General features: G+C 42.8%; 1 protein-coding gene across 1 annotated transcript; it reads left to right on the top strand.

Annotated features, from left to right (window-relative positions):
- Positions 1-26,243, top strand: abcc6a (ATP-binding cassette, sub-family C (CFTR/MRP), member 6a). The gene is made up of 31 exons (XM_080029739.1): positions 1-385; positions 3,064-3,240; positions 3,449-3,574; positions 7,704-7,841; positions 11,041-11,163; positions 12,505-12,566; positions 12,711-12,842; positions 14,073-14,279; positions 15,523-15,700; positions 15,919-16,080; positions 16,171-16,263; positions 16,782-16,985; positions 17,668-17,814; positions 17,953-18,040; positions 18,599-18,668; positions 18,770-18,896; positions 18,998-19,174; positions 19,264-19,431; positions 19,666-19,849; positions 20,018-20,102; positions 20,202-20,319; positions 20,591-20,798; positions 21,010-21,320; positions 22,168-22,367; positions 22,581-22,707; positions 23,054-23,155; positions 23,295-23,441; positions 23,546-23,704; positions 23,868-24,034; positions 24,183-24,377; positions 24,822-26,243. Exons 1-31 carry the CDS (start codon positions 344-346, stop codon positions 24,928-24,930), a joined length of 4,533 nt encoding a protein of 1,510 aa, XP_079885865.1. The 5' UTR covers positions 1-343; the 3' UTR covers positions 24,931-26,243.

The following is a 26,243-nucleotide window of genomic DNA, read 5'->3' on the forward strand; positions in this document are numbered from 1 at the left end:
CAGGGCAGGAGCAGTTCACACAGCGAGGGAGACAGAAAAGACAGAGTTTCATTGAGAGAAGATGTTATATTAAAGGGGAGGCAAAGTTACACAGACACTCACACGCGCTAATAAATACAGAGTGTTCCACCCAGGCAGACAGGCAAGAACAGGCTGAATCCAAGATATACTACCTTTAGCTAGAGAGAGGAGAAGGCTCATAAGGACACACTTACTGTACTCTCTGACCCCACGTCTCACACATTTACACACACAAACACACGGGTGCTGAGTGTGTGCCACACAGCGTGAGGAGCAGGGCTGATCGACCCCAACAAGTGGAGCGTCGGGAGCAAGCGAGTGGATGGATGCCTTCTGCAGACTCAGCGGCCTGGACCCTCTGTGGGTGAGTGTGTGATGCCTTCACTGAACCCTGTTTTGTTTGGTTGTATGTGCATGCATGTGTCCTTCTTTGCCATGAAAATATCACGTAGAACAGTTTCCAGTTGTGTTTCCAAGAGTTTGACAGAACACATTAGAACTGAGGTCATTTAATAGAAGCATGTATCCATCAGTAAACGTTAATGTAAATGGTCCGAGCCTCAATAATGAGCACCCATAATTACATAATTATCAAGTTCAAGTTCAAGATATTGTTGCTTACTCTTAAACATCTGTTTAATCTTCACTATTTAATGATGAATGTCATTAGCATTAGCCACATTAGCATGCCGTTCTTGTCTCCCTGGCCATCAACTGTTACTAATTATAAGCATAACCTACGTATGTTCTTACTGTTTACATTAGAAAATAATAGAATGACAAATAATAGGCCTGCATGTAGAGGACGAAGAGGGGGGAACTAAAATAATATCTGGCAACACTCTGAAACACAGAATAAAAATCCCCATAGCATACGATGGCCCTCTTACTTGGCAGCCTCAACGTGTGTGAGTGATATCACCAGAAATCTAACCTAAAGCAAGTCTGAATGTGAAAATGTACCTTTGATGCGCGTCAGAGTTGCATTTACCGTCACTCAGCTCTGTGATTCAGCACAATGAGGTGCTGAGACTGAGTAGGAGTTGCGTCATACAGAGCAAGTTGCTGTTGCTGGAGAAGGCTTTTTAGTCGTGTATATTAGCAAACCTCCACATTCTGAATCCCATCTCGAAAGTTAAGAAATGGCCACGATCCAGTTTGACTGCCAAAATTATTGAATGCACTCGCTCCCCTGTTGCGTCTTTCCCTCCTTCCCTCTCTCTCTCTCGCTCTCTCTCTCTCTTTCTCTGTTCTGTTTCTCATTATGGCTCTTTCTCTTCTTTTTTTTTTGCTCCTGGTAAACCTGAAAACAAGGGACAGCAAACGTTGTGGAGAAAGTGAAAGTATACTTTGTAAAGAAAAATTTTGCATTTCTTTTTGCCATGAAAGTTCAAAGTACAGATGTAAAATTCCCAGCTACACTTCATCCATCACAAAACATAGCGGATGTTGAAACACATGTTTTCGTCTTTTGTTGGCTGCAAAGAACATTCAGTTATTCACTGTAGTAATCAACCTTTCGCATACCTTTGGAACAGCTCATTGTTTACTCATTGGTCACAGCTCTGGGGATGCAATTTTAAAAGGGGCTAACTTAGGACAAAGTCCATGTGAAAGTGGTCGATGCTATGCCTGAAAGTTGTGCGGTTTTGCTGACAATCCACTATTACTTGTTATTAGCTCATGCTTTGCATTACAAGGGGTTTTTTATCTAAATGACGTAAAACTGGACATCAGGCCAATTCGCAGCACAGTAAAATTCTCTGCCAGTTTCACATCACTGTGTTTTTCAAGTAAAAAAATAAAATAAACCTTGTGTCTACCAAGCTTTTTGCATGTACTAGTTTGCTTCGACCACTAAAGCCAAAGGTGTGAAACGGGATCAGTGCCGAGCAAAATGCACAACAAAGTGCTTGGAGGGTTGTTTGACAAGTTTGGATTGCTTACATAAAAGTGTTCTTCTGTTCATCCCCCTGCCATTGACCGCAGGAGTCAGAAGGGCCTGCGAAAGTAGCTTCCCACTCACTGCCTCTCGAGAGATTCATCACGGATTTTGGTATATCGGTGCTCACAGAGACCACTGGTATACAGTATGTGCAAAAATGGTGTATTCATCACATAACCTAAAGTTGCAGGTTATGAAGATTTACTCAGAAATTCTTGGGACCCGGCGGAGAGGCAGGCAGAAGTTCTGATTTGAACAGGTCACCTGTAGTCACACCGTGATTCAGACGCTCGTGGCTCACGAGGCGGCAAACAGTTAGATTGATGGTAAACTTGAATTACTGGCTATTCATGCTGAGACATGCAGCAGAATTGATCTATGCGCAAAGTGCTTCTCACCTGCTGTAGCTGTGCTGAAGGGTTGTTGCATAATGATCCTGCAGCTGCCTACCAGCGCAGGGCCAGACTGCTCCGACCATACTAGAAGCCTTAAAACCACTTCCTGTGGTGAGTCCGCAGGGCAGCGTTGTTAGCACAGCCAGACACCCTGCCCCTCATTAGGCCGGCGAGGGGATAAACAAGGGAAGCAAGACAACAACACACCACTTAGCTCCTGTTTTTTTTTTAAATATATTTTAAACAACCTATGCTGCTTCTGCTGCTGTAACTACATCTCGTACTTTTGGCAGCCGTTGCCCAACACGCCTGGTCTGCAGGGATTTGTTATTGTTTATATTTGTCATTATTAGCATAATACTTGACCTGCAGGTGTTGACATCTTATATTGTTAGGAAATAGGCCAGAGATGTGGTCAGAAGACATTCCAAAGCTGGCTTTTTATTAGAAGAATACCTCTTCCATCTCACACTCTGTCATGATCGGGCACAGACACATTTTTTTTTTGTTGACTTGCTGTGGTTTCACTCTCTGCTGCTTTGATAGATGAAACGTAGGACCTGCACCAAGTTAGAATTCTCTGGAGAGAATGGCCTGCTCTGTCTCTCACATGATGGGAACCAATTTCACAGTTTTACCTCAATTTCTGACTCCATGGCATGTTGTACTTTATCTGAACTTTTGACTTTCTCTTTGCTGCAGGACTGGAACCGTACTTGGTACACAGCCAATCCTGACCTGACCCAGTGTTTCCAGAACACGGTACTGGTGTGGGTCCCCTGTATCTATCTGTGGTTGCTGGCCCCTTTCTATTGCCTTCACTTCTACTGCCATGACAACGGACGCATCCGCATGTCCTGTCTCTGCACCGCCAAGATGGTGAGATTTCACGCAGACTTTGGCCAGCACTCAGTTTATTGTCCAAGGTTTTTTTTCATCTAACTGAAAGCAGATACAAAAGTTAAATTCCTTCTAGTTTTTTCCTCAACAGGATCCCCTATATCAACAGCATTATACTGGTTGATGTGACTATGCATGTAGAAAGTTTCTCTTATCAGTTTCCCATGACTATCCCCGTCCTGTTCAGGTGTTGGGTTTCCTGCTGGCCTCCTTTGGCTTCGTGGAGTTCTTCTACATCCTGCTGGAGAGGAGCGAGGAGATCGAGCAGCACATGGTCTTCCTACTCAGCCCCATCATACGCAGCATGACTGTGGTAAATGATGTGGCTCCTTCCTCATTTTATGCACACATTTATATCTGTAAAAAAAACTTATTATCAGACTAGAAAAGAAAATTGAATTTTAATCGAATTTTTGAGCTGTAAAAGTTAAGGGCCTACTTTTTTTACCTTGTATGACACTTGTATCAGTGGATCAAGGTTGGATTAGCAGATCCCTGAAAAGCGGATCAAATATAAAAAACCAAGGTCCATCTTCAATATTGACACTGGCTTGGGTCAATGTGTTGACTCCATCTGATTAAGGTTACATGTGACTAGTGACCATAGGGTCACTGTACCACTGAAATCTAATTCTGTATGAACTGCTTCCATATGTTTAAAAGTAGACATTTATATAGTCATTGGGAGAGCTTGCAACTTTAAATCAATGTTATGCCTGATCAAGTTTACGATGATATATACAGTATATACAGTAAAATAAAATAATAATAATTCAAAGTGAATGCCAAGGAATCATGTGCAATAGTAATTTTGCGTTGTTAGTCCCAGTGCATTTGTGGTTTGTGTACGGAGAAAGATTTAACTACTGAGCTATGCCACTGATTTGTAGCCCAAATTGCACATTGGACATCCCATATGCGTTGCTGTTGGCAATAGTCAGTTTTTTGGAATATTTCAGTGTCGGCTCACACGTCAAAGTGCAGACAAATGAAAGGATATATAGCGTCTGTGCAGGATGCTGGCAAGACACTAAAGTGCAAAGATGCACAACCAGGGATAGAGTTATAGTGTTGCAGGAAGAGCAAATATGACAGTACCCTGTAAACACAACCTGTAGTGAGCATCACTCATCAGGGGGCAGAGTACATGTATAATGACATGAGTTACTATCCGATGTGTAATCCGTGCACGTACGACTATGTGGAAAGTTTCAGTAGGATGAAAAATGGGATTGGTATGTCCTGTGCAAGTGAGATGCCATATATTTCACAAGGAAGAAATGTACATTAAGCTAAAGCTAAATATTGCAATGTTTTTAACAGGCCAATCCTTTTCCAAAGCATATACTGAACTGTTTCCAGTGCAGTTCAGACATAAACTGTTACCATTGACTCACTCAGAATCAATCATGCTAATGAGTTATCGTCGTGCTTCGTTTCCTCATGTGCTTTAGGTTCATTTGAATCTCTTCCAACCTTTTGGTTCATCTTTAAAAAACACAAAACCACCGAATACAAAGGTGATGACACACAATTGTAGCCTCCGTTTAATCTAATTGCATATAAAGGTTCCATCTTTGTATAGGCTACAGATGTGCAGTAGCCTCTCGGACTGGAGGTTTTGAGGCCAGTTTCTTCCTTAAGCGCCATTGTTCTGAGGAAACCCCTATTTAAGGTGCAACGGGTTCAATTGAAATGCCTCTCTGCAGGAAGGCATAAAATGATGACGCGGACAAAGTATTCACCAATTCAACCTCTGAAAAAGAAAAAGGAAAAAACTCAACCATATCCAAAGTCTACAGTATCCGCCTTGATTTGCTCAAGTTTGAAGATAAACAGCTCAGACGTTTAGATCCAAATCAGGGTGGCATACTGTATAGAGTGGGCTATATTTAGAGAAGAGGAGGGAGGGTGTGCAATCAGACAGAAATGTTTTCAGTGGCTTATGTTGATGGAGAGGACATCGATCCCACTCATTCTGGGCAGATTTGAAACGATACAGGGGCACAGCTCAAAGCTTGGGTGGCATGGCAAGCTTAAAATGCTGTTTATCCTGAGAAGGAGCGTTGTAACAATTACAATTTAGTACTGCTGGGTCCAGATAGAAAGGGTTGCTGTAGCCTCTAAAGCCGACCTGAAGCTTCACTCACAAAGCGTCCTCTCTCTCTCTCTCTCTCTCTCGCTCTCTCTCTCTCTCTCTCTCTCTCTCTCTCTCTCTCTGCAGCCTCATAAAGGTCCTGCACTGTCTCACTCTCCCAAAGTCAAACAGCTTTGCCCACCTGTGGTCATCTCAGACTTCTGAATAAATACCTGTACATATTTAGGTACATTTACACTCAAGAGGTCTTTTGTTTAGAGGTATAGATTTCAAATACGTTTTCTAAAATTTTAATTACACCAGTGTGGTCAGACCACAAACACCCATAAATTGCATTAAGAGCATGTCACAAATGCTTTAATCTATTTGCAGACATATCTTTATTACAGGATGTAATTTTCTTGATGTTGATCGCAGCCACCAAACCACCACCCTGTTGCCTGGGCGCTGGTCGGGAACACTGTGCTATTGTTGCTCTGACCAACTTATTCTGTTGCCTTTCAACTTCGTTCAATGTATGGGAACAGCTTTGCCCGAAACCAGTCAGCCCACGCACAAATCGCGGTCACTATTGATGAATAGAACATGCATGACACTTACTATAATCAGCCAGACCATGAGGTAAAATCCCCATTCCTTCCCCATCATTGAACACCATATAATTATAAGGTAGGGTTTTGATTTGGGGCTATGTGATGGACTTAGTTCCACCCACTGACTTGTACAAACAGATGGGCTTATGGTTTTGCAGATATATGTCGCTAAGTCAGAGCGGAAGACTAGGAATAGCAAGGCTTGCCCTCAGATGCTGACCCAAGGGCAGCTTTACATTTGCCTCACTTATGTTAAGGTTTGGATTGGGGCGGATGCAACCTCAACCTCATCAGTGTAGGACTTCATGTTCCAGCAGTGGAGGACATAAAGTTCTCCAACATGGGCTTAGAACTGCTGACTGAAATGTGGGAAATACACCGTCCTATAGGAGACTTGAGAGCTTTCCCTTGAGTTGATAGGGACAATTTGCAATACATGAAGATATATCTAGCTTGTAAAAGCTGGGTTTTAACAATCATAAGGTGTGCACCAAACTCTTGTACCACCTTTAAGCTTTTTAAGTTGCTTTCGTTTTGGTTCACTTTCTATTGACCTCGTTTCCTAAAACAGTGTCAGCTGTTTTTAGAACAAAAGCCATGCTAGAAACTTAGCAAAACTAAGTCAAAATTTGGTCATATTCATCCCTGAAATCATATTCCTGGACCTTCATCTGCTCTGAGTCTGCATGTTGTTCGCATTGCCTCTATTGGTGTGCTATTCAATCCATCATCTCACAGACATTCAAGGGAGACTCTAAAATTATTTATCCATCCTTAAATAGTGAAAATGAACCATAGGATAAACAATCAGTGAGTCACCACAGCAAATAAACAAAAACCCTATGTTGTTTATGCCAACCGGAACACATCTGTACACGTCTCCCCATGAAGTGTATCAGGTTGTTGATGTGAAAAACTTATATAATTACCAGACCACTATGGTTTATAACAGGACAGCATTGTGGCTCATCCCAAAGCAACCAATGTGGTACATATTTTGAAACCTTAACCCCGCTCTCTCTCCACTTTGTGATGAGCTGGCATGAAAAAGTGACGTCTCACTTGGCCAACCACTCAGTGAGGGACCAATTACAGGGGTTCAACTGCAGATGCACGACTCCTCCGAGGACAGACCGACAGTCATTCCCAACACGGAATCCGTCCTATTTTTGAGTAAACATCACGATACGGAGTTTGTTTTTACTGAGAGTATATAATAACATTAAGTGTATCAATGTGTGCAAGGGCATGCATCTTTTTTTATAGACGGAAGTCAGCCCGGATCACATCTGCGCCTGTGGCAAGGGAAATCCCAGCAACCCAAGTTTTTTTTTTTTTTTTTTCAAAACCACCATTGGCTGCATTAGACCAGGCAAAATCTGACTATATACCCTCTGCTCTGGAAAAATATGGGCAGTGACATCAGTAGCTCATAACGGAGAGATAGTGCTTCATTTCAACTGAATTCACGTGGAACAAAAAGAAAAAAAGTTGGTTTTGAAGTTAAGAACCGAGAGTAACTAAAACTCATTTGGATTTATTTAAAATTAGTCTTTGTTGTAGTTGGAGGCACTTCCAGGTTCCTCATGAATGGGGCATCACAGATTTGAGTTTTGGCATTAGGATTGAGTTGTTTCCTCTTCTTTGCTGCAAGAACTGCACATTTGGATGATTAAATTAAGTATTTCTGTGTGTGTGTGTGTGTGTGTGTGTGTGTGTGTGTGTGTGTGTGTGTCTCTTTCTCTCTCTAGATCTTGGCCTTATGCATAATACAGTTGGAACGAGTGAGAGGCTGTCGTTCCTCCGTATTCCTTTTCCTGTTCTGGGTCTTGGCTGTTGTCTGTTCCCTGGTGCCTCTCAGAGCCAAGATCCAGCTGGCCATGGATGAGGTATGTCTTTAGCCTTTTATATCAGTATTACCACATACCATACAATGTAACAGAAAAATACCATCACCATGTCTTACTGTGTGGACTAACCAATGATGCTATATATTCCAAGCATCCGAAAAAAGCCTCTATTGTAAAAGTAAGGGATAATTCAGATCTAAATTGAATGTGTCTGTCAGGTTTGAACTCGTTGAACCCTCAGTGTCAAAACACTAAGAAGGGAGGGATATCTAATCAAGTCTATTGCTACCCTTAGTCTAGACACGAGACTCCAGCATCACAGCTTGAGATATACCCTATGTCAGCAAAGAGTTACTATTTCATCCCCTAATTTTAAACCAAGGTAACCTTAATTTAATCCAAGTGTTGGAGGATGAGACTGCCAATTCTGGTCAAGCCTGTGTGTGTTTAAGTTTTCCCTTTTTCTTCCTGTGTCTCCTGTCAGACACTGCAATCATTGTTGTGTGGGGTAAGTTTCTATTTAGGCACACGCAGTCGTGGGGCAGTCGCATTTGCATTTCTATAAAAAAACACACAAACAGACACACACACATCCATATTTCTGTTTTATCGTCTTCAGTGTGACATTCCCACACTGCTTGGGGGGAGAGTAATGATGGCCCTGGGTTAGATGCTGGTGAGACATGGCAGCCCAGGGTCAGGCCAGAGGAACGTCAGCGCTGTGTTTATGGGCCCACACTGTTGTAAACACAGCCAGATGGAAATCTATGCATCCGCACATAATGCTAGGGCCATTTAAGATTTAGACACAGATGTTTTCATTCCATACAACCGCATGCGTTAACAAAAGATAAACATGTGACCACCCGTAAATTTATTCACCATATCTTCGGATCTGTACATCTTGATTTACCAAATTTAAAAGACCGGATTCTGCACATCCAGACAGATCTCAATACCATCCAGCGCCTTTGGGGTGAATGGTACCAATTATCCATTTGCTAGATCATCTTTAAAAGACTGAAATGAATAGGTGGCTGCTTGCAGAAGATACAGTCATGGGTGGACTGCATATACAGTAACGACTAAAACTCCAAAATTGTATAAGTTTATAAGCAACTCACTGCAATAAAACAAAGGAAGTTATCACTGCATTTAACTCCCGCCAAATAGGAATAGTTCGACTTTTGGGTAAATATGCTTATTCGCTTTCTTTCAGGGTTTGATTAAAATAATCATACCATTTTCTCTATTGTACCCTAAATATAAAGATACCGCCTCAAACTGTATACAGGAGGAAACAGCTAACTACTAGCACTAAATAGGCTAGCGCGTCTCGTTTGTTTAATAGGTCTTAATACAAAAATAAGGTAAAAAAAAAACTGTGTATTTTGATGCAGGATCTGTTATCTTTATTTAATATACTTTTTTTCAATTAAACAACAAGGTAAAATTCTTCTATAAGACCTATTGAGTTTGATAAGTGATGGTAGGTTGATGTTGTTACCTTTGAACGGAGCAAGCGGTGTCCCCATTAAGCTATCCATATACTGGTGATAGCTTATTTATTAAGCTTAAAGGTGAAGTAAGCGATTTATTTATGTTAATATAAGTGTTAAATCACTCTTTATTCATACAGTGATCACTTACATAGTGTGCGCATTTCATAAAGCCGATCTCTCAGTCACCCGCTCTGCATGCAATCGTCAAATAAACTTTTCGGGGATCCCGAAACTGATATCCAATCACAAGAGAGAACGCTACAAACCGGCACCCGTCTCACTGCCGGTGCACGCGTAAAAATCCTTCCCAATGTCTGTTTTGATGGTTTTCATCATGTTTTATCACACTTACTTATCTGAGATGATGCTAGATAACTCGCTGTTTGAAGACCGCGGTGCATTAATGTGGTGACGTGGGGACGAGGGAGGGGACTGTTAGCTGCAGTCAGTGACAGGAAGTTAGCTAAACTGACCATTCCGCTTACTGAACCTTCAAGGACACAAAGGTGGTATAAATCTTCTCACCTAACTCTCAGCAAACACATGAATAAGTATACTTCCCAAAAATTTTAACGAACCTATTTAATACAGATACAGTTGCAATGGAAGCAGTTTTTATACCTAGATCCCATTAAAAATTCTATAAAGTGTAAAGTGTACTTCTGATGCACAGGCACCATTCAACATCAAAGACAAATAACTCCTTCCAAAAGCGATAGTAGAAAAGTAATTTTTTCTGATGGATGTAATAAAAGTGTTGCAGCACAGCTGTGTCAGCTCGTGTTAACACATGTGCTGGCACATTTTCCAGATTTTTATAAAGAAAGCGTCTTATTCTCACTGCAGCATTGATGGCTTGAGTTGACAGGGTTCATGTGTGTGGACCCTGGGCCATTCTTAGAAGCTTGACCTACATTTTTCCCACCCACTCTCCAACCAATGCCGACCTTGTTTTTTTTACGGTGTGGCCGGATCCATTTGGCCCCTTGGTATCTCCTTTCTGGGCACAGCACCACGTTCTTCAGAGAAAGTCATTTTACTATTTACCATGGCTCTGACTTCCATGCATACCCATACTGCTGCAGAACAGGCTGGCAATGGCATTGACCCAGTAGTAAACAATGCGTCTGCCAAACCCCACAATTTCTGTACGTCAAGAATAACATGGGAGTCCTACATTTCACAAAAGTCTCTGAGTGGTTAATAACCGCTGCTCCCTTGATTGAGTGAGGCTGGCTTGTAGAAAACCACAATCTCCGTTTATTTCCTATAGCGTGACTGAGAGGCAGCTTTAACTATTGCTTCATTTATATAAAGAACACCATTAAAGACTTTGGGTTTTCACCCTGATTTAGCCTAAAGGTCCAAAATACTCTTTACGGTGTCTGTGATCCTGGTATATAAACCATATCCTCTGCTTTACAATGTTCAAGCATGAAAAAAAACGTCAAATGCATTTCGAGTTGTTGTAAAAGTGCACAAAAACCCCCACATGAATGTATGGCTGTCTACCACAGGATGTTGTGTGATTTGTAACATTGAAAGAGATGAATTTATTTTCTTATTGGCTTGCACTCAGCCAGGAAGCCAATGAAGTGTGTTACTGGTTCAAATTAAAGCCTTATATCATAACTTGACTGGAATCCTTATAAATAGAAAATAAAATAAAATGAGAAAATGCTGGTATTTTGAGCACTGTAGCAGCCTCCTTAACCTTATCTTTCCTTATTCCACAGGGCATTGCCTCTGACATCGTGCGATATCTCGCCTTCTTCTCCTACTTCACAATCCAACTGGCTCAGCTCTTCCTGTGCTGTTTTGCTGACCAGCCTCAGGAGGGAAAAACCATCTTGGAAAAGGTAGGCAGAAGAGAATGTATCCCACTTCCGTCAAATGTCCATTCCGATCCTATACCCTGAAAAGAAAAAATGCCAGGGCAGTTATCTTGCGGTTTTTCAACTTTTGTTGTCAAGACACTTTTCCCATTTGGGGCAAATGATGTGATCCACCTACCTCCTTCCTTCCTTTCTCTCCCACTCTCACATTCCTATGAGGGCAGTGTGAATGGTTGCGTGTATGTGTTTGTCATTGTTCTCCCACATACCTTCAACGCTACTCACTCACTTCAGCGTTGGATAACATCACGGCCACTGCTTCGGAGCCTGTGACCGCACAACAGCGCAGGCATCCCTTAATAAAGTGTCCCATTATTTGTGAGCCGTGACACAATCTTTTTGAGGCTCCAAATAGCCAGTTGACAGGTGAATGAAAATGAGCTTCTAATCGATCAAACGGACATGTGATGTAATATTCTTCCGGTGAAAAACAAAATAGCTGGAAAAGTCCCTTCCAAAGTCTTGGCCCGTGGTGAGGTGGCTGAGGGTTGCAGAAGCCGCAGTCTGGCGTGGTGGACACACCCATTGGTTGCTCCTTGGTGTGTCCTCCTCCTCCTCCTCCTCCTCCTCCTTTTTCCTCCGCCTCTTCGCTCCATGCTATGGTTAGGGTTACTCACAGGAAGAGAGGAAGTGAGGGGATGAAGAGCAAGAGGGCTGGTTAATGAAAAGCCCAAAACACCCTGGTGAGGGGGTGGTATGGGTAGAGGGACGTCATACGGCATAGAGGACAAACATTGTATGTGTGTGTGTGTGCGTACTTGTACAGGAATCTTTGTGAGGACCAGTTTTAACTTTAACCATCAGAGTTAGGACATTTTTGGAAAGAGAGGATATTTTGCCCGGTCCCCACTTATTCACTTATTTGAGGGTTCAGGTTAGAATTAGGTTTAGGTTAGGGTAAGTTCAAGGGTTAGGGTGAGGCATTTAGTTCTGATGGTTTTTGTAAGGGGCTATGGAATGCACCGTGTGTGTGTGTGTGTGTGTGTGTGTGTGTCCAATGTGTTTGACGGTTTGTGATGACAAATTTCCTCTCCGTCTGCGCTAGACCTCAACTCGTCATCTTCACCCTGCGCTAACACTGAACTCTATTTATGCTGTGTCCCGTGGGAGTTCACAGCCTCATGCTCCCCACAATGAACCACCTGACCTGTACAGTGCTGTTTACACTCATTAGCATTCTCAAAACACCCGTCCTCACAAGTGCACCATTCAACCATCAACCAACAACCTCTGTGAAGCCTTTAAGCCTAAGTGATTGATATACTGCGAAAACAACGCTTAAGTCTGGTCTTTAATCTGTTGCAGAATCCCTGTCCCGTAAAAGATGCCTCATTCCTCTCAAAGATTCTCTTCTGGTGGTTCACTGGGTAAGATTGGTTCTTCGATACCCCCTAATTTTTTTTCGGCTTCGGCTGACTCACTGCAGCAACAGTTTGCCCTTGTTTACAATAATATTTGCGTGTTGTTGACGATCGAGTGCATGAATCATCATTTCCGCGCTCCTTCCCCAGGCTTGTTGTGAAAGGATATCGCACCCCACTGGCAGCCGAAGACCTGTGGACACTGAGGGAGGAGGACACGTCACGCAAGATTATTTCAGAGCTGCAAGAGGAATGGACAGCCGAATGTGCCAAGATTAAAAAGTGAGAACCCCCGATGATTGATGTCTGGCAGTTTAAAGGGGCACCCCAGCAACTTAATATGTTTCGTCTTTTCTATATTTTAGACTCACAAAATATAGAAAAGACGAAGAGTTCAGGCCATGCAAGCTGATTTTTGAGGCTGCGTCTAGGCACAGCAGTATTTTGAGCTGAATGCCGAAGTCAGCATGCTATAACATATAATGACAACGCTAACTTTCAACATTTGGTAAATACTATAGCACATAGCAAAAAGTACAGCTGGGGCTGAAGACATTTCATTAATTTTGCAGGTATATGGGCATAAAGATAAGTGTTTGACAAATTGAAATTTGGCTGGTGTGGCTAAAAGAAAATACTTTACGACAGAAATGCCAAAACATGGTGGCATTAGGGGAAAGATCAGAGGATCACCAAAGTCATAAGGATTTATCATCTTGGATCCATAGGGATCCATCCAATATTTGTTTAGATGATTTTGTCTAGACCAAAGTATAGTGTCCTCCTCATGATGAATACACTGACTTATTTTTATCAAATCTGGGGATGGCCCCCTTTGGGGGGCTGACTGACATTCTATGTTTATTTAATTAATGGGTGTAGCATTAAGAAATGTGTTAAGTCGAGGGCCATGTGTGAAGACCAATCTTCACAGGGAAAAGACACGTGCGGGACATGCACATCTTGCCTTTCATTTTTTCCTGTGGCCCATATGGCTTCTTATTCTGACATACTGTAGGTCTGTGATCCATCTTACAGCCCACACTATTGTCACAAGTTTACAGCCAAAGCATCAGTTTAGTTTTATTGCAATGTGGCCAAACGTCAGCATGGTGCTGCTTGAATTAATGACCCAAGCAGAGCACGACTTATCCATCATTGCGGTGAATTGAAGCACTGGACGCCTCATCACAGGAGGCATTTCTGGGCCATAAATAGATCCAAAAGGAGTCCTTTGAGGACAAACAGCACTATTATGTCAAGACGAGAGCCATGTGTGTCATTTTCAAAGCTAGTTAACATGATCCAGCACTTTGAAGATCTGTTGTGAAGTCCAAATATTGTGTCAGTGAATTATAGTTTTTACTGATGCTGGTGAGTTCTCTACTCCATCTGTGACGGAACGAATAACAGTTTTCTTTACAGTCTGTTTTACATTAAAGACTTAAAAAGCATCTTCAACCACGTTGGGGCATCTCTGACATAGATGTCTTGTCTCTCTCCCTCTGGTAGGCAGGAGAAGGCTTTGGCGTCAGGCGTGGCGCTGGGGAGCAGACTGCCAGACCAGGCTCAGCTCCTCAGGAAGCTGCAGAAGGAGCAGAGCTCGGGCTTCTTCCTGCTCAGGACGCTGGCACGCAAGTTCGGCCCATACTTTCTGACCGGCACCCTGTGTATCATATTCCACGATGCCTTCATGTTTGCCATCCCACAGGTGCTCAGGTAAGCCTTAAAGGAGATGTTCACCAACTCCTAAATCGGTTCTCACCAGAAGTTCAGGCAATAAATAGCTGTGGTTTGATTTGCCACGGTGTGGAGATATTAGCTCTTTCTCAACCCAGTATCGTTAAACTCGAGCCGAGGGTATTTGGTTTGTGGTGACAACAGCCCTAAACACAAAAATATCCTTGTGTATGGTTTGAATACCTGCATGGAAATAGAAATCAGGCAGTTGTGCTTCAATAAGTTTTCAATAACACTGCCCATAATAAAGTTACAATCGCAAGTTACTGTGTCATTATATTTGGAAAGAGATGTTGTTGTTGAGTTTTCAAATAGAACTTTTTGAGTGCTTCAGAGTCCCACTAACCAAATGGCATTGACCGCACTGTATCAAGGAAAGCTGCAGCCAATATTTCCAAACCTCAGCTCAGACTGAAATTACCTGGATCCAGGCTAGAGTATAAAAAGGTTTTATTGTGCTTGTGGGGGGTGAGCTGTCCGATTCAATTTGGAGATTTAACTGAAAGAGAATAAAACTTTCCTGGTATTGAAAATTTAAATTAACATTAGCACATTGTTGGGAAACAAAAATAGATATACAGTATATGTATTTATAAAACAATAGTACAGTACCTTTCAGTGATTTGTGACACCGTTCTCCAAACAACAACAGTAGCTGGCAGCGGGGAAAGCAGGTCATGGCTGACCAGCCGACCGCCGCACCGTCCCACACGCCAGACTGGAATGTTGTTGTTGATGCACATGCAGCACCGAATCAGGGGAAGTGTTAATTACGGTCACGGAGCTGTGAGCAAGAAAAGTCAAAACGAGACCACAGCCGTCTGCGCTCCAGTCAGTAGAACAGGCAGAGGCTCTAAATGGCAGAAATGTTGTCGGGCCACAATAAGGGAGCCGCTGGCCAACTGTGAGGGCAGCCCGGCCACAAACTGAGCACTGTTGTGCAACCCGAGCTGCTTTGGTGTGGACCAGTCTCCAAGGCTATTGGTTTAAGGCACACAATGAAGTCAAATAATACTACTGTAGACTGAATGACCCAAAGAAAATCATGTTGACATGGTCAAAACCTGCCTTTTTCTGCGTAAATCACTACTTTCTAGGGAAAGTCGTGCACATAGAAACAGGGTTTTGATAGTTATGAGCCTTAAGATCACAAAAGGGTCACACAAAAAAGTGTGCAAACTACTGAACATCCTCATTAATCACTTAAACTTCTTCTCCACAGTCTTCTTCTGGGTTTCATGAGAGACGAAGACGCTCCGCTGTGGAAGGGCTACTTCTACGCCACCCTCATGTTCCTGCTGTCCTGTCTGCAGTCCCTCTTCAGCCATCAGTACATGTACGCTTGCTTCACAGTGGGAATGAGGGTGAAGACCGCAGTGATGGGCTTGGTTTACAGGAAGGTGGGTAAATCTATAACTCCAGACATGTAGCCTCTAACCTATATACACGTCCTAAATGGCAAAAAAACAAACGCTTTCTGTCCTTCAAGACAGAAAACCGTACACAGTGTAAGATTGACAACTTTTACCTGATCGTCGGAAATCTTTACACATGTAAATGTATATTTGACACAGTGCATCAAGCGCTAATATGTCTTTCTCTTTTCTTTTCAATCCAGTCTTTGGTAGTAAACAGCTCTGCCAGGAGGACGTGCACCGTGGGCGAGATTGTGAATCTGGTTTCGGCAGACACTCAGAAGCTCATGGACTTTGTGGTGTACTTCAACGCTGTCTGGCTGGCTCCTATTGAAATTGCTCTTTGTCTCTTCTTCCTCTGGCAGGTATGTCCAAATGGTGTTTTCACAGTGCGGCTCATTCATGCACGACTGTATTTTTTGCCTGACGCCGTTGCTATGCTTTCTTTTACCCAGCATCTTGGCCCGTCAGCATTGGCAGGAATTGCCACCGTCATTCTCATTTTTCCCCTCAACGGATTCATTGCGAAGAAAAGAAGCAAGCTACAGGTAAAAAAAGTTGTTACTGGAATCCTTCACACTTTCGCCGCAGTAGCCCTGACATCTGGTTCGTTCGGTCAGGGATGCCACAGCTGGTTTAGATGGCGGCTGAAGAGCTGTGTGGGTGTTTGGTCTACAGGGTACATTCTCTCTTGTCCTTTTCATGTCTGCCCCATAATACGTATTTGAAAAACAATAAAAGGAAGGGGCGGGCAGCAGGAAAATGCAATTTTAAATTTCTTTGGAACAACAACAGAGGGTTTTGTAAATTTGGAATGCCAATATAATCGAACTTAGTCTTGAATTCGGTGACCACATCCCTGGCCCTTTGTTGTTTCCTCGTCATAATTTTTTTTTTAAATGTAACAAGCAATAAATTCCTTCGGAATTTAACAAGTTCCATGACGTTCAGGAAATCTACTAGAGCACTAACAATAGTGGGCAAAGCCATGTTCACAAATGCTTGTATTTGCTTTGGTCTGGTAATTGTCGCTGTGCCGCTAAAAACCTCTTTGTTTGCTCAACAGGAGATCCAGATGAAGTTCATGGACGGCCGCATCAGGCTGATGAATGAGATCCTGAATGGAATAAAGATCTTGAAGTTCTATGCCTGGGAGAAAGCCTTCCTGGAGAAGGTTCTGGGCCACAGAGAAAAGGAGCTCAAAGCCCTGAAGAAGTCTCAGATCCTTTATTCCATCTCCATTGCCTCCTTCAACTCTTCATCTTTCCTGGTAGGAGCACTAACGTGAAAGACCTACAAATCAAATTTAAAAAAAATTTAACTCCAAAGCTGGTTTAAAGATATTTAATGGCGATATGTAATGTGTTTCTTGCTGTCAAGAAAATCCAAGAAAAGCCACAAATGAAACACAAGTTACAGCTGAGGCTGATGGGAAAAGAATTTGACAATAAAATGTTTTGAGCTGAGCTAGGGAAACATTATCATCTGGAAAAATATCATGGCAATCCTTTCAATAGTTGTAAATTCCAATTGAGGAAAAGAAAGGGGATCACCAAAGTCATTAAGACACTTCATCGGAACCACAAATGCCTGTAACAAATTTTATTTTAATCCATCAAATAGAGATATTTTTCCTTGGTCTGACCAACATAGCGTGGCAAAAACTGAAACTAAAAACGAAATTATATACTTACGTGATATGATTTTAAAGATTTATGTCTTCAGTAGGAGTAAATGGTCTTGGGGCTGAGTGCTACAGACAGGGCGGGGAAGTCATAGAGTACTGGGAGACAGACTAATGTGTTGCTGTTTGTTTTGGTCTTTTCGTTGGTTAAATTGGCAATCATAGACATTTAAAATAACCCCAGCCTTATCATTTAAATTGTGCCACTAAAGATCATCCACTTTTGCCTATAAACGTAAAATTAAGGATCTTTTTTATTTTTTTCAAGATTGCCTTTTCCATGTTTGGAGTCTATGTGACGATCGATGATAGGAACGTTCTGGATGCACAGAAAGTGTTTGTCTCAATGGCTCTGATCAACATCCTGAAGACCCCACTCAGTCAGCTTCCATTTGCTATAAGCACGACTATGCAGGTAGATCATGTCTTCATGTTATACTCAATTGCTCTGAGATATTTTCTCCCTAGTTCCATGCTGCCTGATAATGTATATTTTCATGACGCCATGTGTTGGATGTAGGTCAGATTTACTAACCGCTAACCTCTGTTTCAGGCTATGGTTTCCCTGAGACGTCTGGGAAAGTACCTGTGCTCAGAAGAGCTGAAAGTGGACAATGTCTCAAAGGCTCCATTGAGTACTGGTAAGAACCCCGCCTGTGCATAAACTGTCTATAACATGAAATGAAAAATACTACTATACTGCTCTGTTTCGTTTCCCCAATTGCCACAATGTGTTCTCCATACTGCCTGAAATCATAGGGCTGTCATAATCAATACAAGCAGCCCACAAGATTTGGTTGTTGTTTATAACTGTGGAGAACCACAGCCTTGTATGGTTCATGTGCACTGTCACTTCCTGGGTCGCGGGCTGACTTGTAGACAGGGTAATTATAGGATGTTCAATTTTGGTGGTTGAATGTAAATCACAGCATGTATTCAGACATATGATTCATAGAGGAGTAAAAAAAAAGAGGAAGAAAAAAAATACTGCACTCCCCTGTCTGTTATCTGTCAACACTTCCTAGGACAGCTTGTGAAAGAGCAACAGCTCTGTAATGTGTGTGATTAAGCAAATTCACTTGTAATTACGCCCAGCCAAGCTGTACCCTGACGGGTAACTTCAAGAGGGAATGTTTGTTTATCCGTTTCTCAGGTATTATTTGACATTTGGTTTTGCTCAATCTTTCTGTCTCGTTTAGATGGGGAAGACGTGGAGATTGAAAACGGCACTTTCAGCTGGTCTGCAGAGGGCCCTCCATGTCTCAAAAAGTACGAGTTAGGAAAAAAATGATTAAATAAATTATTAAATCTACAACAAAACGACAAAAACAAAAAGAGACTTACATGACAATTCCTTTCGTTGTTGACAGGATCAACGTGCACGTGCCGCGAGGTTCCCTTGTGGCTGTGGTCGGACATGTGGGCAGTGGAAAGTCGTCTTTGTTGTCCGCCATGCTCGGTGAGACGGAGAAAAGAAGCGGCCGTGTTGCTGTTAAGGTACTGAGCTTATGTTCCGTTATGTGCGAGTTCTATTCATAGCTGCGGGTTTCATTTAATAAATATACTGACAGTCTCTCTTTCAACATCTGTCCTCGAAGGGCTCCGTGGCCTATGTGCCCCAGCAGGCCTGGATCCAGAACGCCACAGTCCAAGACAACATCTTATTTGGCCGCGAGAAACTGAAGACGTGGTACCACCGGGTGCTGGAGGCCTGCGCACTGCTGCCCGACTTGGACATCCTGCCTGCCGGAGATGGTACAGAAATCGGAGAGAAGGTATGGAGATTGAGAAAGGGAAATTGATATGACATTTTTCTCTAAACATTCTGAGTTTAATCCAAATTAAAATAATTGTGTCCATGCAGGGACTAAACCTCTCGGGTGGGCAGAAGCAGAGGGTGAGCCTGGCCAGGGCCGTCTACAGAAAGGCTGATGTTTACTTCCTGGATGATCCGCTGTCTGCTGTAGATGCACATGTGGGTCAACACATCTTCGACAAAGTCATTGGGCCAAAAGGAGTCCTTAGAGACAAGGTAATATATGGGGAAAAAAACTTGTAAAGTGCATTCACCCAGTTCAATTCAGCTGAGTACAGCTCAAACATGGTTTTACGACACCTAAACTGCTTACAAGCATGCTAACTGCCCTATTGTTATCATAATATGGAAACCACCACTTTGCTGACATTTTGTTTTCGAGAAAGCCTCAATTAAGAGTCGGATTGTGCTTACATCCTATTATTCTGACTGGTGTGGCTTGCTTTACAGACCCGTATCCTGGTGACCCATGGGATGAGCTTCCTGCCGCAGGCTGACCATATCCTAGTCCTGGTAGATGGAGAAATCACAGAGAGTGGCTCCTACCAGGAGCTCCTCAGCCGCCATGGCGCCTTCGCTGACTTTATCCACACCTTCGCCAGCACAGAGCGAAAAGAGAGCGCCATATCCAGAGGTGAGGAGACATTTCAGCAATACATTTAAAAGGCAGTGTTCTGTTTATTTGACTTTTTGTTGGTACCTAAATCATACTAAATATGACCATCCAGACAAACGTCAGTGTGTGTAGTAAGGGGGAACGACATGTCATGAACATCAGTCTTAAAAGCATGTTTTCTTGTAGCTGGTTCCAGGAGGTCTAATGCTCGTCTCAGCATGGTGGACTTCATGCCGTTCTCTAGAGACCTGTCACAGGAACAGCTCATTGGGTAAGTGAACAAACGTGTGAGAAAAAACTGTCCTACAAATGTTTGGCATCCCAACCATCTTTTTACGAAACTGACCTTTGGCCTCGCATATTTCCCCAGGGGTGACACCACTAATACCAACCTGCAGAATATGGAGCCCGTTTCTGAAACAGACCAGGAACAGGTGCCGGAGGACTTGGGCAAACTGACTGTGGTTGACAAGGCTCGCACTGGAAGGGTAAGTTTGAATGGGATGAAAATGGGCATTGGTGAAAACTTGCTCGAAAAAGGATTTACCTATTTAACTTTTTAGAGTTAAATTAAAATAGGCAACTCTATACAAACAAGTTTGTCATGTTGACTTTAAAGTTGTCAGTTTTGTGTTAACCGCTTGTTTCTGCTGCCCCCAAGTGATATTTATGGCGGGTTTATTGATACATAAAACTGTTGACTTAAAGTTATCTAATTCATGGAGATTTACCGTTACGTTTTGTGTTTTTCTACAACAGGTGAAGTTGGAGATGTACCAAAAGTACTTCAAGACCATCGGCTTGGCCATCATCATTCCCATCGTCTTCCTGTACGCCTTTCAGCAGGGCGCCTCCTTGGCCTACAACTACTGGCTCAGCATGTGGGCTGACGATCCTATCGTCAACGGCACCCAGATTGATACAGACCTTAAACTGACTGTGTTTGGTGCACTGGGCTTTGTACAAGGTCAGTCAGCATTATAATAATGAAAATAACACAAATAAGATAAAATAGAAGGGTCTTAAGTAGCTCATTTACTGAATATTGATGTACTGTATATTTGTGGTTTTCTTCTACAAAATACGGAAATTATTCTCAAAAGAAAAGAAGAAGAGTAGGCCTATTGATTCAACCTCGACACTGATTCAATTAAACATCTTGATCTTTCGCTCCTCAGGTATTGCCATCTTTGGCACGACCGTGGCCATCTCCATCTGCGGCATCATAGCCTCTCGCCACTTGCACATGGACCTGCTGGTCAACGTGCTGCACTCTCCCATGTCTTTCTTTGAGTGCACGCCCAGCGGGAACCTCCTCAACCGCTTTGCCAAAGAGATCGACGCCATCGACTGCATGGTTCCCGACGGCTTGAAGATGCTGCTGAGCTACATCTTCAAACTCATGGAGGTCTGCATCATCGTTCTGATGGCGATGCCTTTCGCCGCTGTGATCATTCTGCCACTCGCTTTCCTTTACGCTTTTGTCCAGGTACGATTTTCCCACAAGACTTTTAAATGTCACCTATTAAACTTTTTATATAAACTTTTTCAAGTTTTTTCAATGTTGATATCGGTCCCCGTTGTGACTAGAGACTCCCAAAGTATAAGAAAAAACCACCCTCTCGCTTATTCTCCACCTCCACCTTTCTGAAAACCTGCGTTCAAAAACCCCAGACAGATTTCTGTCCTCTTATTATGTCATAACGCGAGTGAGGCCACACCCCCTGATTACCAATCTAACCTAGCACTACCTCTACCTGTAATAAACACCCCCTTAATGCCCCTGAATCTAACCGGCAGGTTGCCATATTGAGCTGGGTGGGAAGTGCCTGTGTCCCCACGTGGGTACCTGGCCAATCAGAGCAGAGTGGGCTTTTTAGAAGGCAGGGCTTAGTCAAATCTGATTGTTTTAGACAGAGGATGAGGAGAGGAGATTGGGCAATGGCACTGTGAGAAATATAAAGGCATTGTTGGACACTGCACAATGAAAACAGTTTCTAGTAGAAACCCAAATTACAGTTTTGGACCTGGAAATGAGCATAATATGATACCTTTAAACTCACCAAGAATCGCTTTGATGTTTCACATTTTACTTCTGTGAGCCTTGTGTTCAAGGTGGCTTAGAAACAGCTGGGTTCCATTACAGAGTGTTATTGGAACGCTCTGAGATCCAAAACCAACCCTGCTGATTTTGATGTTCACTTATGTTTTTTTTCCCCTACCTGCTGACATCGATGTTACACAAATTCCCTATGAATTATGGGAAAGCCCTCAGCGCTCCCATTTGGTTTCACTCATTAAAGCTGGTTCTTCTACTTTTCCACTGTGGGCTACAGAGCTTCTACGTTGCCACATCCTGTCAGCTGCGGCGGCTGGAAGCCGTGAGCCGCTCGCCCATCTACACCCACTTCAACGAGACAGTGCAGGGCGCCAGCGTCATCCGGGCCTTTGGCGAGCAGTCCAGGTTCATTCTGCAGGCCAATAAGAGGGTCGACTTCAACCAGACCTCCTACTTTCCCCGATTTGTGGCAACGCGGTGAGATGATATGTGATCATTATAGTGTGCTTTATTTCCTCCATACATTTATTTGCTCCGTTTTAGCTCAATGGAGACAGTGATTTACGGCACCAAGACTTACAGCGATTGCTTGATGTTACGTGGTTAAACAAAATGAATTCTGGCTTTGCCAATGCGAACACATTATGGAACTTCCCTGCCCACAGCTAAATCAATGTTTTACATCCACAGTTGGCTGGCAGTCAATCTGGAGTTTGTTGGCAATGGCGTGGTCTTAGCTGCTGCCATTCTCTCCGTGATGGGAAGAAGCACACTGAGCCCAGGCATTGTCGGATTGGCTGTGTCACACTCCCTCCAGGTAAGAGGCCCACACACACGCACACACACACACACACACACACACACACACACACACGCAAACACACACACACACACACACACACAAACACAAAAAAACACACACACACCAACTGTAGCGCCAGAGAGGTATCCCAACCAACACATTAGCATCAAGCTGTGACAGCCTATCTCATTCACCTTGAAGCATTGTGCACTATCCATCTGCTTGCTGCATGTGGCAATCAGAAGTTAAACTGGAAAAAAGTGTAATAGAGACTCTTTGCTTTTTTCATTCTCCAAGCCATTTCAGTGCAACAGGGGCAACACATATTTAAAGTAAACCCTTATCGCATTTAATATTGCAGGTGACTGGAATCCTGAGTTGGATTGTGAGATCCTGGACTGATGTGGAAAATAACATTGTTTCGGTGGAGAGAGTCAATGAGTATGCTGAAACTGTTAAAGAGGTGAGTGTCCCCACCACCCACACACACAAACACACGCACACACACATGCACACACATTAGCAATCTCATCTTCTAAGGACACCATATAACAAGAGGGCCATTTTTTTTATCTACTTAACATTTGTTTTTATATCTTTAGGCAAGTTGGAGCATAGAGGGCAGCTCCTTGCCCCTTGACTGGCCCCAGAGAGGTACCATAGAGTTCCAGGACTACGGTCTGCAGTACCGCAAAGGCCTAGAGTTGGCTCTGAAGGGCATTACCTTGCAGATTCACGAAAGAGAGAGGGTGAGTTGAGAGCAGTTTGAAGCTTCCTCCTGGATTTCTTAGATTGCTTAAATTGCACCTTTACGGCATGCATACATTCTAACAAAAAAAAAACTATTTTCCAGGTTGGAATAGTGGGTCGGACAGGAGCAGGAAAGTCCTCACTGGCTTTGGGAATCTTCAGGGTTTTAGAGGCGGCGAAGGGAAAGATCTTCATAGACGGAGTCAACATCGCAGACATCGGACTCCATGACCTCAGATCACGCATCACTATCATTCCTCAGGTACGACAGTAGCAATAACACAAACCCAACCCTGGCTTTCATCACGTAAACTTTTTGCAACTGTCACACTCCATATCCAATGTAAAATAAGCCACTCTAAATCACAATGATCCTGTTACCGATCAGTTTAATGGTGCGTAATATGTGGCGCGCTCTCTCCCAGGACCCAGTGCTGTTCTCAGGCTCCCTCCGCATGAACCTCGACCCCTTTGACACCTACACGGACGAGGAGGTGTGGCGTTCGCTGGAGCTCGCTCACCTCAAAAACTTCATCTCAAACTTGCCCGACAAACTCAACCACGAGTGCTCCGAGGGAGGAGAAAACCTCAGGTACAACAACGGTGCACTGATATGACACATTGCAATGCAGATAAAACAGCCGCCATTGTTTTAGCCTAGTCAGTCACTAATGCATTATGACAGAGATATCCACACGAAGCTGCAGGATATAATCTAAGCCCTTGCTTTGTCTCTGTAGTCTGGGTCAGCGCCAGCTAGTCTGCCTGGCTAGGGCCCTGCTGAGGAAAACCAAGATTCTGGTTTTGGACGAGGCGACGGCTGCTGTGGACCTGGAGACAGACACACTCATCCAGTCTACCATCCGCACACAGTTTGAGGACTGCACCGTCCTGACAGTCGCTCACCGCCTCAACACTATCATGGACTACACCAGGTACATGACCATCCGCTTAGAAGTCAACTTTTGTTATATGTAGTATTCATAATGTACAATGCCAAACATTTGGTAGTTACAGCTTCTCAGATGTAATGATTTGCAGATTTTGTCTATTTCAATTCTAAATTAAAACTAAACCTACCTTAGGACTGTTTTACTGTTTGTCCGACAAGATAAGCCAAAGAAAGGCATTACTTTGATTTCTGGACACCTCAAAGAGTAATTTAAGACAAAAAATAAAATGAATAAGTACATTTTATGTTGCAAACCTAAAATTGCTAACTTTATTAATTAACTTTATTTGACCAAATGCTAACTACATGAGCAATTATAGGCCTCTAAGCCCACAGCTTTAATATGAGACACATATAGTATAAGTATGTTAGGTCAGGTGTAATAAAAAAAAGACCTGTCTTGCTCATCTTTTTCACTGCTTCACAGAGTAATCGTCATGGACAGAGGACACATTTCTGAGATGGACTCTCCAGCCAACCTCATCGCACAGCGAGGACAGTTCTACAGAATGTGCCGTGAATCTGGGCTTGTCTGAGTCTTCACGAAGGAGCTGGTGTCCTGTTGTACAGATGTGGCACCTTATAAGTGTGGCTCTCCAGCACACATTAGATCGGGCCATTCCAAGCTTTGTGGCAGCTCAAAAGGCTTCTCCCTGAGGGCATTGCCAATGAATCTTCAGAGAAGCTGCTGATTGATGCAGTCCCTATTTGTAGCTTTTTAACACACAGACACGCTGTCCAAAAGTCAGCGAAAGACATTGGTAACCTCAGATGATAACCATTCAAAAGAAAGCTACAGTGGATTGTTAAGTCTCAAAGCTATAAATATTGTATATACAGTAGTGAAGTCAGTTTATTCCATGAGAGGATAAAGCCAAGAGCTGGACTGAAAGAGTACCACAAAGCTTAAATATTTTCATTCTCTTTTTGAATGAGTTATATTATTTTTGTAATTTTTGGTAAGTGTTGTAAAGCACTTGACATATTTCTTGATGTTGTCTCAGGCTTAAATGTTGATGTTTACTTCTTATTTCTTTTGCCTTGTGTACCAAAAAAAGAGGCAATTTTGCAATTGTCAATGGACAGAAATCTATTTTTTGTCTGACACTCTGACACACTAACCTTCAAAAGGTTCACCCTGGCAGACGCAGGGGAAGTGAGGTTTTGATAGCCTACAAAATCAGAGCTGGAAGCAGCCAATTTGGAGTTTTTATATGCCAGGGGAAAAGAGGAAAACATTGAAGGGAGCCAAGACATTAGCAGCCATGCAGCTATGTTGTGGCTGTTGTTTATTTTTGTCAAAGTAAACACATAAAAATAGTCGATAGAGACCTTGCTGCTCAGATTTAACCTGACGCCGGTAGTGAAAACCACCATGAATGAGGAGAATGCCTCTTCAAAACAAGGGTAATAAATCTTTTTTGTGATTGTCCATCTGCCTCCACCGCACAACTCATGCCATACGCACTCACACAAACACACACACACACACACACACACACACAAACAAACAAACACCAACACGCAGTTAAGAAATAAATCGGTATTGTTTCTTTTGGTGCTGATATGAAAGACTGTAAATAGTCCATGCCGACCTTTACTCTCGATTCAAAGAAATAACCCTATGAACTTTTCAAAGAGAAGAGGCATTTACTGTTTTGTCTTACTGGTTTAGACAATATATATATTACAAGAGAAACCCTATAGTTTATTTATGTCATATGAAAAGTTGTATTAAGTGTACTTACATTTTCTGAGAATTGTATTATATTTATACTTTTTTATAACAACCTTGTTCATTTTTCACTGACCATTTATTGTTAATGTACTGTCTTGATCCATACATCAT

This window comes from Ammodytes marinus (assembly GCF_949987685.1).
Source record: "Ammodytes marinus genome assembly, chromosome: 6".
In the NCBI taxonomy this organism is placed as follows: domain Eukaryota; kingdom Metazoa; phylum Chordata; class Actinopteri; order Uranoscopiformes; family Ammodytidae; genus Ammodytes; species Ammodytes marinus.